General features: G+C 46.7%; 2 protein-coding genes across 3 annotated transcripts; one reads left to right on the top strand and one right to left on the bottom strand.

The window, feature by feature from the left end:
- The first annotated feature begins 762 nt into the window (after positions 1–762).
- On the top strand, positions 763–4,210 carry LOC136476368 (lactoylglutathione lyase-like). 2 transcript variants are annotated; one of them, XM_066474185.1, is made up of 9 exons: positions 763–927; positions 1,843–1,987; positions 2,056–2,180; positions 2,386–2,450; positions 2,533–2,745; positions 2,864–2,911; positions 3,047–3,154; positions 3,235–3,387; positions 3,919–4,210. In XM_066474185.1, exons 2-9 carry the CDS (start codon positions 1,857–1,859, stop codon positions 3,958–3,960), a joined length of 885 nt encoding a protein of 294 aa, XP_066330282.1. In that variant the 5' UTR covers positions 763–927; positions 1,843–1,856; the 3' UTR covers positions 3,961–4,210. The 2 variants fall into 2 exon arrangements, with proteins under 2 accessions (XP_066330282.1, XP_066330281.1); XM_066474184.1 differs by having other exon boundaries at positions 794–927; positions 1,855–1,987.
- Positions 4,211–14,072: 9,862 nt separating this feature from the next.
- Positions 14,073–15,427, bottom strand: LOC136471997 (pentatricopeptide repeat-containing protein At5g66500, mitochondrial-like). Its single transcript, XM_066469742.1, has 2 exons — positions 14,336–15,427; positions 14,073–14,243 (listed from the first exon to the last, which is right to left on the bottom strand). The coding sequence occupies exons 1-2, from the start codon at positions 15,042–15,044 to the stop codon at positions 14,218–14,220; spliced, it is 735 nt and encodes a 244-aa protein (XP_066325839.1). The 5' UTR covers positions 15,045–15,427; the 3' UTR covers positions 14,073–14,217.
- Between the last annotated feature and the right edge of the window lie 2,704 nt (positions 15,428–18,131).

The raw sequence follows: 18,131 nt of genomic DNA, 5'->3' as shown, positions 1-18,131 counted from the left end.
TCTCACAGAATATAACTAACTTGGTGAGTATATGTGCATTGCAACTTGTAATTAATTAAGTGAAAAAGCGTGAAGGAGAATGTGTGTATAGTCCGTTCGCTTCGCTGAAAAAACAAGTCTGAAAAGTGCGGATTATAAGACAAACGAACATGACGAGTGGCGCTAGGATTTGGGGAACGAAAAAAAATGACTTCCTAAAGGTAGTTTGCATGCGTGAGTTTAGTATATGGATCATGGGAAGGTGCGGACTCACTTGTCGGTGAGAAAGTGATTGTGACGCATAATTATTAATTAGTGTGTCCCGACGACAATTCCCTTTCGCACTTATGTACTCCTTCCGTAAAAAAAAGACCGTTTGCAACTTGTGCAGATTCATTTCTAAACCAACTTTTTTTTACAAGGGAGTAGTACATAGATAGAGATAGCGTCCAAATTATTGAATTAAGAAAATGATATCTTGTATATATTTTAATAAATTCAGTACAACAGCTTCGTCACTTATATTATTTAAATACTACTCTGTGTCCTGAGCTACGTATATATCTAGATATACGATATGTCTAGATACGTGATAAAATTTATGTATGCAGAGAAGCCAAAACGACCTAGTATAAGCTGAAACAGAAGGTGTATAAAAAAACAAAACACCATTTTTTTATAAATCTTTTCTTTCCTAGACGAAAAAAAAAAAATATTGAAAAAGGGCTGAGGGACCTTCTCGCGTGCGGCACACTTGGCACTCCTGTCCTGTCCTTGTGGACCGTATAGCCTGTTTGTTTGTGGGCGTGGCGCCTTCACTCTCCACTCTCCACCGGAGGAAAGCCAAAGCCAGAAGAAGGGAGCGATCGGTTGAGGAGAGATCACCACCGCTGTGCCTGCGCGTGCTGCTTCACCGAATCGAATCAGACCGTCCGAATCCAAGCCAAGGCGAGCGTCTACCTTCAAATCCATCTACTCCGCCGCCGCCGCCGCCGCCGCCGCCCTAGCCCCTGGCTCTGGGCCCCGGCCACTGCCCGCCTGGCCGCCTGACCTGGCCGCTGGCCGGCGACCCCCGCCCGCCTCCGCCTGGCCGTCGTGAGACGTGGCCCATGGCCGTCTGGCCGCCGCCCGCCTGGTCGCCTACTCGCCTGGATGGCTGCGCCGCTCCTCCGCCTGCTCGTCTGTTGGCTAGCCTTTGGCCGATCGCGATTCGTGATTTTGGGGTCGGGGTCGGGGTCGGGACTCGGGGTCGGGCGCCCCCTGGTAACAGATTGTAAAGGAAGGAATCCTCTACTGAGGTCTTTCACTTCCCCACGGAGTTTGATTTGGGTGTCCCCTTCTCCCAAATGCTGAAACATGAAACACAACGGGAGGGTTAGCGCAGCCCTGTAAAGATTTTACATGGCATGCCATGCCGCGATCTAGATTTTGGGGTTCCTATCTTACTAGGTTTCCGTCTTCGTTCATTTGGTTGTGTGTCCATCTAATAGTTGACTAATGCATCCTCAAAGTTCTCCCCAAGGGGGAGACCTGCATCTCTGTGTCTATGATTTGGTTGAGCTGCTGCTATCTTCTCCAGTATAAAATATTTTAGATGTAGTTTGGGATTGGGATGAAAAGTGGACAGTTAAGAAAAAAGGAGATTCATTCACCTTGCGTTCTGTCATTTGAACACTGATCCTTTTGTGTACAGGAGAGGGTGATATTTCTCATAAATTCCTGCGTTTCAGAGAAAAGCATTGACTAAATAGACGTTCCGTGCTGAAAAAAATAAGATTTTTTTAGCAATATGAACACCTGATGCTTTCATCCTTTGTTCTAGTTAAGATTATCTTTCCTCCCTTATTCTTATCAAATGTGCAGCTCTTTCATCAGCGATGGCAACTGGTAGTGAAGCCTCGAAGCCAGCTGAGGTGCCAGCTGAGACTGTGCTTGACTGGCATAAACAGGACAACAAGAGGATGCTCCACGCTGTTTACCGTGTTGGGGATCTGGACCGCACAATCAAGTATGCTGACATTTGCAACATCTGCGGCTAGAATCATGCTTTTTTATGTGACCTTGTGATTCTTGTAGATACTACACGGAATGCTTTGGGATGAAACTGCTGAGGAAAAGGGATATTCCTGAGGAGAAGTACACCAACGCCTTCCTTGGCTTTGGACCAGAGGATACCAACTTTGCAGTTGAATTGACTTACAGTATGTTCAGTGACCTGCCAAAATTTTGTTTATTTGTTTCACTATGCTACTAATTTTTGCAGTTGCACAATTTGTGAACCCTATAAGAAAGTTAGCAATGGATATTTTTCTCTCTTCATATGAACTGACCTAATTCTTTTCTCGGGAATTTATTTTCGTTTTCTGTAACTTCTAATGTGGTAACAAGTTCACTCTTATTCAACAGACTATGGTGTTGACAAGTATGACATTGGAACGGGCTTTGGGCATTTCGCAATCGCTAATGAGGATGTAAGTATTGTCGATTTGCAATAGCCTATTGTAGATGCTGCAGAATTATGGTTTATATATGATATCGTGGATGCAAATGCAGGTGTACAAGTTGTCTGAGAATATTAAATCCAAGGGTGGCAAGATCACCCGCGAACCTGGTCCTGTCAAGGGAGGATCCACTGTTATTGCCTTCGCACAGGACCCTGATGGCTACATGTTTGAGCTTATCCAGAGGGCTGAGACACCTGAGCCTCTTTGCCAGGTCATGCTTCGTGTTGGTGACCTTGAGCGTTCTATCAAGTTTTATGAGAAGGTATTTTCTTTCCTTTTGTAAAGCTGTGCTATTCCAAAAGTTAGAGATGTATTTCTTATTTTTATCTCTAGAGGACCAGTCATACATGATGATGTATGGTTTGTTTGTTTCCATGCAGGCTCTAGGGTTGAAGCTCCTAAGGAAGAAGGATGTACCTGATTACAAGGTAGTTGCAGTTATTTGGCACTGAAAGAATGTTGTTACGTTTCATAGTGTTGAGAGAATCCTCCCCCCCCCCCCCCCCCCCCCAAGAAGTAGTGTTCTTTGGCTTAGTGGACTGAATGTTTTCACCCTTATACAGTATACCATTGCCATGTTGGGCTATGCTGATGAGGACAAGACAACTGTTCTGGAGTTGACATACAACTATGGAGTCACAGAATACAGGAAGGGCAATGCATATGCTCAGGTCTTTACGAAATCTTTATCTGAAGCATTTTTCTAATTACATTTTGGCATTTCTTAATTGTTTGGCTTATGTAAGTGCAGGTTGCCATTGGCACCAATGATGTGTACAAGAGTGCTGAGGCGGTTGATCTGGCGACCAAAGAACTAGGTGGCAAGATTTTACGGCAGCCAGGGCCACTACCTGGGATCAACACTAAGATTGCCTCTTTTGTTGATCCAGATGGCTGGAAAGTGGTATGCTTCCATCTTTTGTATACAGTTAGCTGTTAAATTTTCGTGTAAAATAAAAAGTTAAGTTGACTAGTGCTTTCTTCAAATCTAGAGCCCCACATGAGTGGGGTCTGGGGAAGGGAAAAACCGAGGCAAGCCTTTCCCCCGCAAAATCTGTGGAGAGGTGCTTCGAACCAACGACCTGGTGACTCAGTGAGACAGCTCTCACCACTGCACCAGGCCTGCCCTTCTTTCTTCAAATCTAGAGCCAGTGACAATGAAATGATTAATGCTTTGCATAAACTTTGCACTACCATAGTTTCAAAGCTTAAACTTGATGCACCTGTGAATCCCAGCCATTGTGAAAACAGGATTATGTTTCATGGGTGTACACTGGGAAGCTAAAGCTATAGCTCCAATATCTTTAGCTGCACTATATCATATCATCTCATGAGTATTGTGTTTGTTTGGTGTGACTTAGCCCCCCAAATCTAATGAATCATAAAATCGAATGATTGCTATACCTATATATGACATTTATCCTTAACATTGTAGGTTTTGGTTGACAACACCGACTTCCTCAGGGAACTCCACTGAAGACCGGGATACCCGGGTGCTGTCCTAGGATGTAGTAATGCTTGTCTCTGATGTAATAAGTTGTGAGCGGTTTGTTTCCGCCTTGATGAACTGATAATAATGAATGTTGCTACAGAGCTGTGCTTCTGCCAGCGAGGTTTGGGATTTGCTGTGACTGTGCCCGCTACTAACGCAATTGCTACATGTAGCAACAACATATCTAGGGCTTATTTGTCAGGGCCAAGGGCCGCTCTGATTCTGGCACTGTTCATACACTGTAGGAGCCAGCGAAAAATGGCTTCACAGGCTCCTCTAGTCCCGTAGACCGTAATTCGGCTTGTTCGCTTGGTCGTATTCGGTTTATAAGTTATGGTTTATCAGCAACGAATAATATTTTTTTCTCACATCAAATCAGCCAACAGTATAAGGCAAACAAGCTAAAACGAACGGGTGGAACCACTGACCAGTGCTACAGTGATGCTGCAGGTGATGCAACCTGTAAGCCTGCCAAAGTGGGCTCCTTCTATGATGCCTTTTTTTTTCCGTGTCACCTTATGTTTATCCACATTCTATAGGAGATAGCAAACTTACCCATTGCCTGCTTATCGATGGCGCTAAACAAGGCGATTTGAAGATCTGAAAGCCAGTTCAGATGCCGTGAAGCATAATTTGGGTGCTCTCGTGATTGAAAGCTAGGGTGTTTCTTGCATTGACTGGGCTCCATGGGACGAAATCAACAACCAATGAGTCAGTCCATGGATCCCATTGTGAGATCGCTCCGATATTGCTGGTTTTGTGGCAATTCATCTTGGGCAGGTTCAACATTGAAATTTTCTAGCTATGGGGTTGCCAATGGTTGCGGAAAGAAATCTAGGCTTCATGATAGTAGAATGAAATTCTCTCTTTTAAGTTTTATATGTTAGTGCCACACGTTCACACTTGCATAGAGGGAGGGAATCTAAGCTCCTTGCTGCTAGAATTTTGCATGGCACACCACACATTATTGGTGATTCCCTTAGCTGGGTCTCAAGGTCAGCCTCTTATTTTGCTTGTGCCTCAATCATTGTTCTCAACACCATCTGATCCGTTAAACATTTAATGCATTGTGACAAGTTTATCGTTTATGCATTAGTAGGAAGCATATGCAGAGAAGCATATACTATACAGACAGAAGCTAAATGTGTTGGTAAAAAAAAATGCTTCCTACTAATGCATCATGTATACGCTTCTTTTGAAAAAAAAATGCAGTAATTTCCCTCAACCGGACAATCTGCAACAATTTCAGATGGCAGCAAGTCTGTCATTTAGCTCTTGTTTTCTTTGAAAACTGGCCTCTTGTCATCTGAACTAAATGATGAACCCCCAAGTGATTTTCTATGGTTTCTGGGCGGTGCAGAAAGAAAGAAAAAAATCAACCAACAACAACAGTTCTCTGTTGCTAGAGGTTCGAACATATATACTACAGGAGTAAGAAACCTAAGGTCATGTGGAAACTGAAAACCTATTGAGAGCTTTTGATGATATATCCTTTCTGTGATTCTTATGGTGGATCACAGGTCCATTCTCGTTTTTTTTCCATTTGCCACCGTATTTGTTCCTGGATTATCGTTATTATTATCTGATCTGTGAAAATCTCCTCTCAGTATGCTATGCTTGATTAATAGTTACAGATCTTATGACGAAAATGACATGCCCCTGGAAGACAGTACTGGAAATGCCTTGCCAAATGGTGATTGCGGCATTGTCCCATGGTATTCAGCTAATCGTGCCAGTCCTTAGAACAGCCTCGACGTATTCTCGCTGTTGTAGGATCAGAGTCGGATCGATCAATTGTCTTTTCTTCCCCATGGTACAACAAGGAAACACTTTTGTGTACCTGTTGGTCGAAGGGTGTTATTTACCAAGATGAATATCACTCAGCGCTGAACTTGAATACTTGATCCGCTTCCGGCTTCCGTAGCACTACCACATACACAGACGAACTGCAGGTGAAGAGCCTTCCGTATTTCACCACATCCAACTTCAGAAAGTATTTATGTTTGTTTGTTGGATACTTCTGTTATACGGTAGAGAGTAGAGACCACTGGTCATTCCAACTCATGACACAAAACTATTGGCGTGTAATTTTTTTTTGAGGAATTATTGGCGTGTAAATTGATAAAGGTCATGACAATTCCGCGATTTTTCTGAACCCATAATCCAAGAAGAGGGCTAGGTATAGTTAAAACCAGCAATACAAGACTTTGTTTGGAGCCATGAAACGTATCAAAAGTATAGTTTCCCAAGAGATGAATCAGGTGTACACATTCATTCTCATGCATTATTTATGACTTCCTCAGTTGATCCTTTTTATGAAATAGAAATGTTATAAGAGAACAAATATTCAGGCTCACTATAATCATGTCAAACTGCACAACGACAGTTCTTTTTTAAACGAAAGATCAGAAAGTGTTCATTTCTGCTGATATAGCAGGAGAAAAAAGATTAGCCTTAGGAGGTTAGAATCACAAAAGAAATAAAGTAAAAACGACCTTTACAGCAAACAGTGGGCACAATCAACCAAAGTAATGATATGCCAATGCAAGTAAGCTAGATGAAGCTGCATGATTTGGGATTAATTAGGCATATATATTATATATACCACAATTTTCAATCTTTTTACCTGTCAAAAAAGTACACTATGCTGACAAAATCAAAATCAGCACTAACATTCTGTGTATACCAGTTGTGGCGTGTACTTAGGGTAAAGGGTCCCTTTGGTTGGCTACCATGGTATCCCAACCTTTGCCACGCTCTGTGGCAAATGTTTTCAAGATATGTGCACAATTAGTTTTTAGCCAAAACAGACATGACTGCTCGCCGCTTCTTTCCTGAGACCCGTGTCCACTATAATCCTCCGCGATTCATTTGATTCAGACCATTGTCTCATAGCAGCATGAAATTGTTAGATATTATGGGCTTGGCCCATTTATTTAATAACTCTATTAAACTCTATGGTCCGTACATGTGCATTAATGGTTTTATACCATATGGGAATTTAATCGAGAGGCGACTCTACTTAAATACTTGGTCATTGGTCGATCTATTTGAGAAGTAAAAGTGGATCACCTGGATGCCACACGCGCGCGCGCGCCGCCGCCGCCGCCCGGCCCGAGCCCGTGGCGAGGCAGGCGGGCGGCGGCGAGCGAGCGGACGGGCGGGTGAGGCCTTTATTTTTGAAACTGACGAATTGATTGGAATTGATTGGAGGAGTTTCTGGTAACTCCCGTGACTCCTGGCTCTCCGTCTCCATCTCTCCCACCGCAGAAGGGAGGTGTGACCCCTCGGTGCCGTCGGCTTCTCGTCTTCTGGCCTCTGCCTATAAATCAAATCCTCCCTTCTCGGTTAAAATCTCTTGGCGAAATACACCACTTTCCAGCAGCGCAAGTTCTTCCCGTTCCACCTCCGGCGAGCACCAGAGATGGAAGAGTAGGCCTCCGGAACGCATCTCCGTCGTGGGCTTCACCTGCTCGGGTGAAGACGGACGATTACGTTTTTGGGGAGTGTCGGTGGTGGCACGACTACTCGCTGGTGAACCTGTAGCGGTGCCTCTTCACGGCATCCTTTTCTGCACTGCATCGAGCGGGACGACTACAACAGCAAAGCACCACCATGGCTTTTCCTGGTGCGAGCGGCTCCGCCGCAGGGTATAATCTCCTTCACCCTCTTCTGAGTTTCATTATCAGTATCATGATGTTCCTAGGCAATATTGCTTTAACTTTCAACATGCTCTGTTTGGTTGATTTGGATGATTATGCTAGTACTGGTTTTCTGGTTCCTTTTAATTTTGTGATCATCATGATCTTAATATTTGAGAACACATCTTTTATATTTGTGATCATGTCTGTGATGCTTCAGTTATATAAAACGATCATGTCTATGATGCTTCAGCTATGTAAAACAATGTTTCACATATGTTTCGGCTCTATAATTTGTCTTATCATCATGTTAACATTTGTCATGAACTGTTTCTGTCTTTTCATTCATGACTTCACTATCTTTTTTATTGCGTTATTTTTATGGATTAAAATAAATATGAAAATGCCTTATTTGTCAACAATCCAAAAACGTAATTTCAGGTCATTTTCATCTGTTGGCTTTGCGGGCATGCTAAAGCCTACGCCGTTTGAGGGCACTCACTACAAGAGGTGGCGTGAGAAAGCCCTTCTGTGGTTGTCGGCCATGCGCTGTGGTCATGTGCTCAATGAGCAGCCTGCTACTGTGAGATCCGATGAGGATGAGCAGGCTTGGGGACATGCTGAGACCATGTGCAAGGCTGCACTGTTGAGCATCATCAATGATTCTCTGGTTGATGCCTACATACCACTCCCGACTGGCAGAGCTGTGTGGGAAGCCCTTGAGGCCCGGTACGGTCTTTCCGACGCCGGTTCTGAGCTGTACATCATGGAGCAGTTCCATGACTACAAGATGGTTGATAACCGTCCTGTAGTCGAACAGGCTCATGAGATACAGGGACTGGTGAAGGAATTGGAGCTGTACGGCTGTCCTCTCCCTGACAGGTTCGTGGCAGGTTGCATTATTGCTAAGCTGCCACCTTCCTGGACTGATTTTGCTACTACCTTGAAACACAAGAGGCAGCAGTTTAGCATTGCTGAACTTGTTGGCACTCTTGATGTTGAGGACAAGACAAGAGCAAAGGATGTTAAGGGAAAGAGCAAGGGCGGGAATGGTGAGGCGACTACTAGTGCACATGTGGTGCAAAAGTTTCGTCCTAAGCCACAAAAGAAGAAGCCCCAGCAGGAGCTTAAGCAGAAATCCACTACCTTCTTCAAGAAAGGTAATAATAAGAAGATGGGATTAGACAAGGCAAAGATGAACTGCTTCACTTGTGGGAACACTGGGCATTTTTCTAGAGAGTGTCCTGAGGCTAAGTGGAAGCCCCCACCAAAGGCGAAGACAGTCAACACCATTGAGACTGATGCAGACGCTGCTGGGTATGGTAATTTATCTGCATTTACAGTTTGTTCCTCACCTGATTGGTGGGTTGATACAGGTGCAAATATACATGTGTGTGCTGATAAGTCCTTGTTTTCTTTTTACCAGGTCGGGAGGAGTGGAGCCTTGCTGATGGGGAATGGCGCGCGTGCTGGTGTTCATGGTGTTGGTACGGTGGATCTGAAGCTTACTTCGGGGAAGACCGTGCAACTCAAGAACGTGCATCATGTCCCCTCAATAAGGAAAAATCTTATTAGTGGCTCTCTGCTATGTCGAGACGGTTTTAAACTTGTGTTTGAGTCGAATAAGTGTGTTATGTCAAAGTATGGAACCTTTGTTGGAAAAGGCTATGAGAGCGGAGGCTTGTTCCGCTTGTCTTTGGTTGATACTTTACCTCTTGCAGTGAATAATGTCGTTAATAACGTTAATGTTGAGATGAATGTTTGGCATTCTCGATTATGTCATGTTAATCTTGGTTGCATGTCCCGCTTAGCTGGTTTGAATTTAATTCCTAAATTTGACGTTGCCAAAAGCTCCAAATGTCATACATGCATTGAGGCAAAACAACCTCGCAAGCCTCACAAGGCAGCTGTGGCGAGAGAGTTAGCACCACTTGAACTCATCCATTCCGATATTTGTGAAATGAACGGAATTTTGACAAAAGGTGGTAAGAGATACTTTATAACGTTCATAGATGATTGCACTCGATATTGCTATGTGTACCTAATTAAAACAAAAGATGAGGCATTACATTATTTTAAAACCTTTAAAGCTGAGGCTGAGAATCAACTTGAAAAGCATATCAAACGGTTGCGGTCTGATCGCGGGGGAGAATATTTCTCTAATGAATTTTCTGAGTTTTGCGCGGTGCACGGTATAATTCATGAGAGGACACCTCCATATTCACCACAATCCAATGGAATTGCTGAAAGAAAGAACCACACTCTAACTGACTTGGTGAATGCCATGTCGGAGACAGCTGGTTTATCTAAGGAATGGTGGGGTGAGGCAATTTTAACTGCGAATCATGTCCTAAATAGAGTGCCCACAAAGAACAAAGAAATCACTCCATTTGAGGATTGGGAGAAAAAGAGATTAAATATTTCTTATCTTCGCGTTTGGGGTTGTTTGGCCAAAGTGAACGTGCCAATAAACAAAAAGCGAAAGCTTGGACCAAAAACTGTAGATTGTGTTTTCTTAGGCTATGCCATTCATAGTGTGGGCTATCGTTTTTTAATAATAAATTCTAGTGCTCCTGATATGGCTGTTGGAACGGTCATGGAGTCTAGAGATGCCACGTTCTTTGAGAATGAATTTCCAATGAAAATAGGTGCATCTAGCATGTCTAGTCATGATCCTATTCCTGAACTTCATGAATCAAATATACACGCTGATGATAACACCCATGAGCTTGAGCAAAATCCTGAGGAGGATGATAATACTGTCACTCGAAGGAGTAAGAGGCAACGAGTTGCAAAATCCTTTGGAGAAGACTTTATTATATATCTCGTGGATGACACTCCCACAACCATTTCTGAGGCATACTCTTCTCCTGATTCTGACATGTGGAAGGAGGCAGTGCAAAGTGAGATGGACTCCATTATGTCCAATGGGACGTGGGAAGTGGTTGACCGTCCATTTGGTTGCAAACCTGTGGGTTGTAAATGGGTGTTTAAAAAGAAGCTGAGGCCTGATGGTACAATTGAGAAGTACAAAGCTAGGCTTGTTGCTAAGGGTTATACACAGAAGGAAGGTGAAGATTACTTTGATACTTACTCACCTGTTGCTCGATTGACGACCATTCGTGTGTTGCTATCCCTGGCTGCCTCACATGGTCTTTTCATTCATCAGATGGATGTCAAGACAGCCTTCCTAAATGGAGAGCTTGAGGAAGAGATCTACATGGATCAGCCTGATGGGTTTATTGCAAATGGTCAAGAGGGTAAAGTTTGTAAGTTATTGAAGTCCCTGTACGGCCTAAAGCAAGCCCCCAAGCAGTGGCATGAGAAGTTTGATAAAACTTTAACATCAGCCGGCTTTGCTGTGAATGAAGCTGATAAATGTGTATATTATCGGTTTGGTGGTGGTGATGGTGTGATACTATGCCTATATGTGGATGATATATTAATATTTGGCAACAATCTAAATGTGATTAAAGAAGTAAAAGATTTTTTGTCGAGTAACTTTGAGATGAAAGACTTGGGAGAGGCTGATGTTATTCTCAACATTAAGCTTTCAAGGGAGGAAGGAAATGGTGGGGTAACTCTTATGCAGTCTCACTATGTGGAAAAGGTCTTGAACCGATTTGGGTACAATGAGTGTACGCCTGCTCCTACTCCGTACGATCCAAGTATTCATTTGAGGAAGAATCACAGAATTGCAAGAGACCAATTGAGATATTCACAGATAATTGGTTCTCTTATGTACCTAGCTAGCGCAACCAGGCCTGATATCTCGTTCGCTGTAAGCAAACTGAGCCGGTTTGTGTCAAATCCGGGAGATACTCACTGGAATGCTCTTGAGAGAGTGCTGCGCTATTTGAAAGGGACAATGAGTTACAGCATTCACTTTTCCGGGTATCCGAGGGTACTAGAGGGTTATTGTGATGCTAATTGGATTTTTGATGCGGATCAGCTGTATGCCACGAGTGGATATGTGTTTCTACTTGGAGGTGGTGCTGTTTCTTGGAAGTCTTGCAAGCAGACTATCTTAACGAAGTCTACAATGGAAGCAGAACTGACCGCATTGGATACCGCTAGTGCTGAGGTAGAGTGGCTCCGTGATCTCCTGATGGATTTGCCGATTGTTGAGAAACCAATCCCAGCAATTTCCATGAACTGTGATAATCAAACTGTGATCACTAAGGTAAACAGTTCTAAGGATAACATGAAGTCCACAAAGCATGTGAAGAGACGTTTGAAGACTGTCAGAAAACTGAGAAACTCCGGAGTAATTGCATTGGACTATGTCCATACATCAAATAATCTGGCAGATCAATTTACTAAGGGTCTGTCACGCAATGTGATAGAAGGTGCGTCGAGGGAACTGGGTTTGAGACCCACATAGAGCCATCAACAGTGGTAACCTATCCTATGTGATCGGAGATCCCGTGAATTAGGATGGCGAAACAAGCTGTTGATTGACTGAGGGAGAGACCCCTTAGATTATAGCTCAGTTTGTTGGAGATGCACCGTCTCTCCAATACTGTTAGGCAGGATGATTAAGTTCTTAATGTGATCCGAGCGGCTTGGTATAGCGGGGATGTTGTCCTACAGAACATCCTATAAGGAACACACCTACATGAGCTCGATTGCTAGTCACAATCTATGAGATGTGGGTAATCTCTAGATGCTCATGAAAAGGCCTCGAAGTGTGACTTATATGCTTCAAACAGAGGGAAGGCACTTGGCAGCCTAGTATCAGTTAAGAGGCTATGTGAAACTCATCTCGCACAAAACTGTCAATTCAAGGTTCTGTCCATTGTTCAGTTGTGGATGAGTGTAGCTAGCCTTCTAGATGGATGTTCAACTTAACAGTCTCCATCGAAACACTGGTATATAAAAGGAATGTGGTTCTGAGAACTCCAAACTGCGTACCCTAGAGTTTGGTGGGGATTGTTAGATATTATGGGCTTGGCCCATTTATTTAATAACTCTATTAAACTCTATGGTCCGTACATGTGCATTAATGGTTTTATACCATATGGGAATTTAATCGAGAGGCGACTCTACTTAAATACTTGGTCATTGGTCGATCTATTTGAGAAGTAAAAGTGGATCACCTGGATGCCACACGCGCGCGCGCGCGCCGCCGCCGCCGCCGCCGCCCGGCCCGGCCCGAGCCCGTGCCCGTGCGCGTGGGCGTGGGCGTGGGCGTGGGCGTGGGCGTGGCGTGGCGAGGCGAGGCAGGCGGGCGGGCGGGCGGGCGGCGGCGAGCGAGCGGACGGGCGGGCGAGGCCTTTATTTTTGAAACTGACGAATTGATTGGAATTGATTGGAGGAGTTTCTGGTAACTCCCGTGACTCCTGGCTCTCCGTCTCCATCTCTCCCACCGCAGAAGGGAGGTGTGACCCCTCGGTGCCGTCGGCTTCTCGTCTTCTGGCCTCTGCCTATAAATCAAATCCTCCCTTCTCGGTTAAAATCTCTTGGCGAAATACACCACTTTCCAGCAGCGCAAGTTCTTCCCGTTCCACCTCCGGCGAGCACCAGAGATGGAAGAGTAGGCCTCCGGAACGCATCTCCGTCGTGGGCTTCACCTGCTCGGGTGAAGACGGGCGATTACGTTTTTGGGGAGTGTCGGTGGTGGCACGACTACTCGCTGGTGAACCTGTAGCGGTGCCTCTTCACGGCATCCTTTTCTGCACTGCATCGAGCGGGACGACTACAACAGCAAAGCACCACCATGGCTTTTCCTGGTGCGAGCGGCTCTGCCGCAGGGTATAATCTCCTTCACCCTCTTCTGAGTTTCATTATCAGTATCATGATGTTCCTAGGCAATATTGCTTTAACTTTCAACATGCTCTGTTTGGTTGATTTGGATGATTATGCTAGTACTAGTTTTCTGGTTCCTTTTAATTTTGTGATCATCATGATCTTAATATTTGAGAACACATCTTTTATATTTGTGATCATGTCTGTGATGCTTCAGTTATATAAAACGATCATGTCTATGATGCTTCAGCTATGTAAAACAATGTTTCACATATGTTTCGGCTCTATAATTTGTCTTATCATCATGTTAACATTTGTCATGAACTGTTTCTGTCTTTTCATTCATGACTTCACTATCTTTTTTATTGCGTTATTTTTATGGATTAAAATAAATATGAAAATGCCTTATTTGTCAACAGAAAATTCGAAATCAACACATGATTCCCAGGGTTTCGTGGATCAACCTCCAGCATGCGCACAGCCACCGTCTTTCCTCTTACAGCATCCATGTTTGCTCTGCAGGTGTTCAACATAGCGACGAAGATGGCACTGGAAGACTTATTTCGACTTGCAGTTAGACTACAATATAGATCCCAGGCCTCGTCAATACGGCCTGTACGTCCGAGCATGTCTATTAAACATGCGTAGTGCTCTGGCTGTGGATCAATCCCGTACTTGCTCTTCATCAAATGTAGCATGGACTGAGCTTCATCCACCAGACCAGAGTGTCCGCAGGCTGACAGAACCGCCAGAAATGTGATAGCATTTGGCAAGACCATTGGTGCAGCTTTTTCCATTAGCTTAAACAAATCCAAAGCATCAACACCATGTCCATGGCGACTATAAGTGTCAATCATACTTGACCAGGAGACCACATTTCTGGTAGCCATACGGTCAAATACTTGCCCTCCCACATTTTGCATACATGTCAATGAGCGCATTGCATAAAATGGTGTCAGAATCAAACTCACCACGGAGAGCCTTGCAATGCACCTGCATACCGTAAGCCAAGTTTGCTGTCGCTGCGCAGGCCGTGAGAGCAGAGGTCAGCAAGATCCCATTGAGCTCCGTCCGCTGCCTCAGCATCGAGAAGGCGTGGCTGAACCATCCGTTCTCCACGCAACCTGAAAGAACAGCATTGTGCAGGGCAGCATCCTTGGGGCACCTCGTGAGCACAAACACCCTCACGGCGTCCTCGACGAGGCCACAGCTCATGTAGAGATCGACGAGCGCGGTGGCCACGATGACGTCGGCGTCGGCGTGGCACGAGACGACGCCCCGCGCGTGGAGCTGACGGCCGGGGCGGGCGGCGCGCGACGCGGCGCACGCCTTGAGCATGGTGCAGAGCGTGGCGGGCGTGGGCGGGAGCCCGGAGGCGGCCATCCCGCGGAAGGCCGCGGCGGCCGCCGCCCCGGCGCGCGCGTGGCGGACGAGGCAGGCGAGGAGCGCGTTCCACGCGACGGCGTCCCGCGCGGGCATTTCGTCGAACAGGCGGGACGCGGAGCCCGGGAGCCCCGCGTTCGCGTAGGCCGTGAGGAGGGCGGTGGCCGCGACCGGGACAGCGCTGGAGAGGGAGGAGGACTTGAGCAGAGCGGCGTGGGCGGCGGCGGAGAGGGAGGGGTTGGAGGAGAGGAGACGGAGCAGGGTGGGCACCGGAGACGGCCGCGGAGCACGCGCCATCTCGTGGAGCGAAGCGAACGAGTCTCCTCCGGCGTCCCACAGAAACAGAGCGGCGAGGCCGCCGCGGCGGGGGCGTACGGGCTCGGGTCCGCGAGGTCCGGGTACAGCTCGATCCACTCCGGTGGTGGCAGTGGCTGGTGGTCGTGGGGCGCTGTGGCCACTCGCCGGCCGCGAGGGATGTGGCAGAAGCGGCGCATCCGACGGAGTGCGTCGGCGAGGATGAGACGCGCGACAGGTGTTCGACGAAATGAGCGGGGCAGGCGGTTTTTGAGGGTTTGGCTCGGCCGATGGACGCCCGCGTCAGTGTCCTCAGTCTGCCTGTATTTTTCTTTTTTCCTTTTGGCCCCGGAAAATTGTTCAACGCTACAGAAACTTGGTAACGATGAAACCCCAAATCGAAAATTGTGATGAAATCAAATGAAATTATCATTCCATAACCAGAATTGATGCGCCCATTCTTGAAAATGAAATTATGAGATTAACTTGTGGCAGTGGTTGCTGATCCCGTAAAGGGCTTGAAGCATATACGCATGGAAAGTTTAGCCTGTACACAAACCAATTTCTTCCTTCAGGTAGGTGATACAACTACAGGATACAGGTATGATGAAGATAAAAATGTTTCACAAGTAGTTGGTGAATCATCATGGATTAAAGGATTTGTTGTGGTATGCTTGGTCAGCGGTTCACAAGTAGTCGGTGAATCTATCATGGATTAAAAGATTTGTTGTAGTATGCTTTGTCAGCGGAATACCTCATAATGGTCGTAGTACTCCACGTCGGATGGATCCTTGTGTGGCCATGGAAGTGCCCGACTTGAAAGCAAAGTTGCCCGCCCGAAGTTGCCCTTAGCCTCGGGCACGCCGGCGAGAATGTTGAGTTTGGGAGCTAACACATCCGACTTGAGGATACCGGGGCTCAACTTCCTCGGGCCAAAGTTATTTTTTGCTCTTGAGGGCATATGCCCCATGTGTGTGTCAGCGCCCAAGTTGGTGTTGGCATAGCGTAGCGCCCTTGATGCGAACTTCTTCGAGATCCCATCCTGCTTGTAGGGCACTTGAACAATATGACTCTCTGGGCCAAAGCTGTCCAAGATCATGGTATATCCAACATCATTGGGTTCGATGACCAGAATGGCCGACGTGTTGAAGCTCAACAGTAAAAAGGTCATCCTGCACGTAAGACCACGATCACTACTGCGAGGATTTTGTCGCAGATGATTACCTTGTCAGGAATCAAGTCCCTCATCTACGAGCAGCGATACTCCTTGGTACGGTACATCAGTTGCTTCCACGGTTTTAGCAGCCGGTGCATAAAACTTCATCCTATCGGCAAGGGACTCTCCGATGGTGAAACCGTGAGCATTATCCATTGGCCCTTCAAGGTACACGGTGGCGGGGAAGTACTGGTCTATCGTGCTGGCTCTCACCATGAGGATCCATGGCGCGACGTTGAGGATGTAGGTTGCGAATTTGCACTTAAAGGCATGTGGTCCCATGTGCATCACCATTGGATATAGATTGAGATGAGTGTGCAGTAGGAGAGAGAATGTGCATCCAACGGTTGATGCACATTGGGGCACATGCCCTTAAGGGCAAAAATAACTTTGTGCGGCCGAGCCATCGTTGTCAGCGCGACAATGTGGACGCCTTGCTGCATGGTGTTGAAGGTGCTGATGGCGATTGGGTCGTTATCGAACGTGGGTTTGCTGGAGAAGCTGAAGGACACCGATATTGTAACACCTCGGTGTTAAGCATGCATTACCATTTCATCCCATGAGCATAATCATCATCACCTCATGCATAAGCATCATTCATGCATTTCATTTCGAAAGAAATGAAGTATCATTTCATGTGGTGCTTAAGTTGATTGAAATTCATTATGTTTAAAACAATGTGAAATGCCATGCTCATGTTTGGATGCCATGATTTCTTGTTTTTGATCACTAGGATAGCTTATAAATATTTAGGATATAATTTGGAGCAAAGTTTATATTTGGATTTTTGCCAAATTTTGCTTTTAAAAATAATTATTCAAAATTAGGGTTTTGAATTAATATTGAGCTTAATTTGGTAATTCAAAATCTATTTGGAATTTGACTTTGGTCATAAAAGCAAAGTTGTAGATCTTGAAAAATGGAACAACTTTCATTTTTACACCAACTTTTGAAACAGCTTTGAAATAGTTCAAAAATTCGTTTGAATGAAAAAGGAATTGAAAATAATTTGAAAAAGATCATTTCACCTAAGTGGGCCTCGCGCCTCACTTCCGGCCCAGCCTCACAGACCGGCCCGGCCTGCTCTGTGCCGCGCTCCTGCTCCCGCGCGTCGCGCCCGTCGCCGCGCACTCACCCGGCCACGACAGAGCGCGCATGCCGCGTGGCCGCCATGCGTCGGCGAGCACGCCGCGCAGCAGCCCCGGCCTGCCCCGCACCCCTCCTGTCGCGCCTTCACCTGCCCGACCGCGCTGCGCTCCTCCTCACTCCTCCACTTCGCTCTCTTGCCTCCGCCAGCGCCAGCAGCAGCCGCAACGCTCGCCTCCGCCACCACCCGCACCAGCAGCTCGCCGGAGTTGGCCGTTTCGGCTGCTCTAGTTCGCCTGAGCCACCTCCATCTTGCCCTGAGCATCGCCTCCTCCTTGCGCACCTCGTGCTCGCCTCGGTAAGCCATAAGAAACTCCCCTTCCCCGGGAATCTCTCGTCGGAGTTGTGGCCGAGCTCGTCGGAGTGCTCCGCTCCGTGGACCTCACCCCTCCGTCCTCCTTCTCGCTCTCCCTTCACGCGCACGAGCACCGCACGAGCTCGGTGAAGCTCCCATGCCGCATCTCACGCCCATTCTCGGCCGAAGATGGCTGGCCGTCAGTGAGCCGCATCACCGCGCCGCCATGGCCGCCGGCCAGCTCGCTCTCGAGCTCTTCCGGCCCTGCCGCTTGCACTGCCGTGTCCGCCTTGGCAAGGTGGTCACGTTGGTGGTGACCTCATCGCCGGCCACCTCGCCGGCGGCGAGCTCACACCGGTCAGCGCAGCCTCCTCTGCCTCATGGGCTGGCAGGTGGGGCCCGGCTGACCCGCGGGGGCCACTGTCAGCCGTAT

This window comes from Miscanthus floridulus, chromosome 8, assembly GCF_019320115.1.
Source record: "Miscanthus floridulus cultivar M001 chromosome 8, ASM1932011v1, whole genome shotgun sequence".
Lineage (NCBI taxonomy): Eukaryota > Viridiplantae > Streptophyta > Magnoliopsida > Poales > Poaceae > Miscanthus > Miscanthus floridulus.
This window is presented reverse-complemented; position numbering and strand designations above follow the sequence as displayed.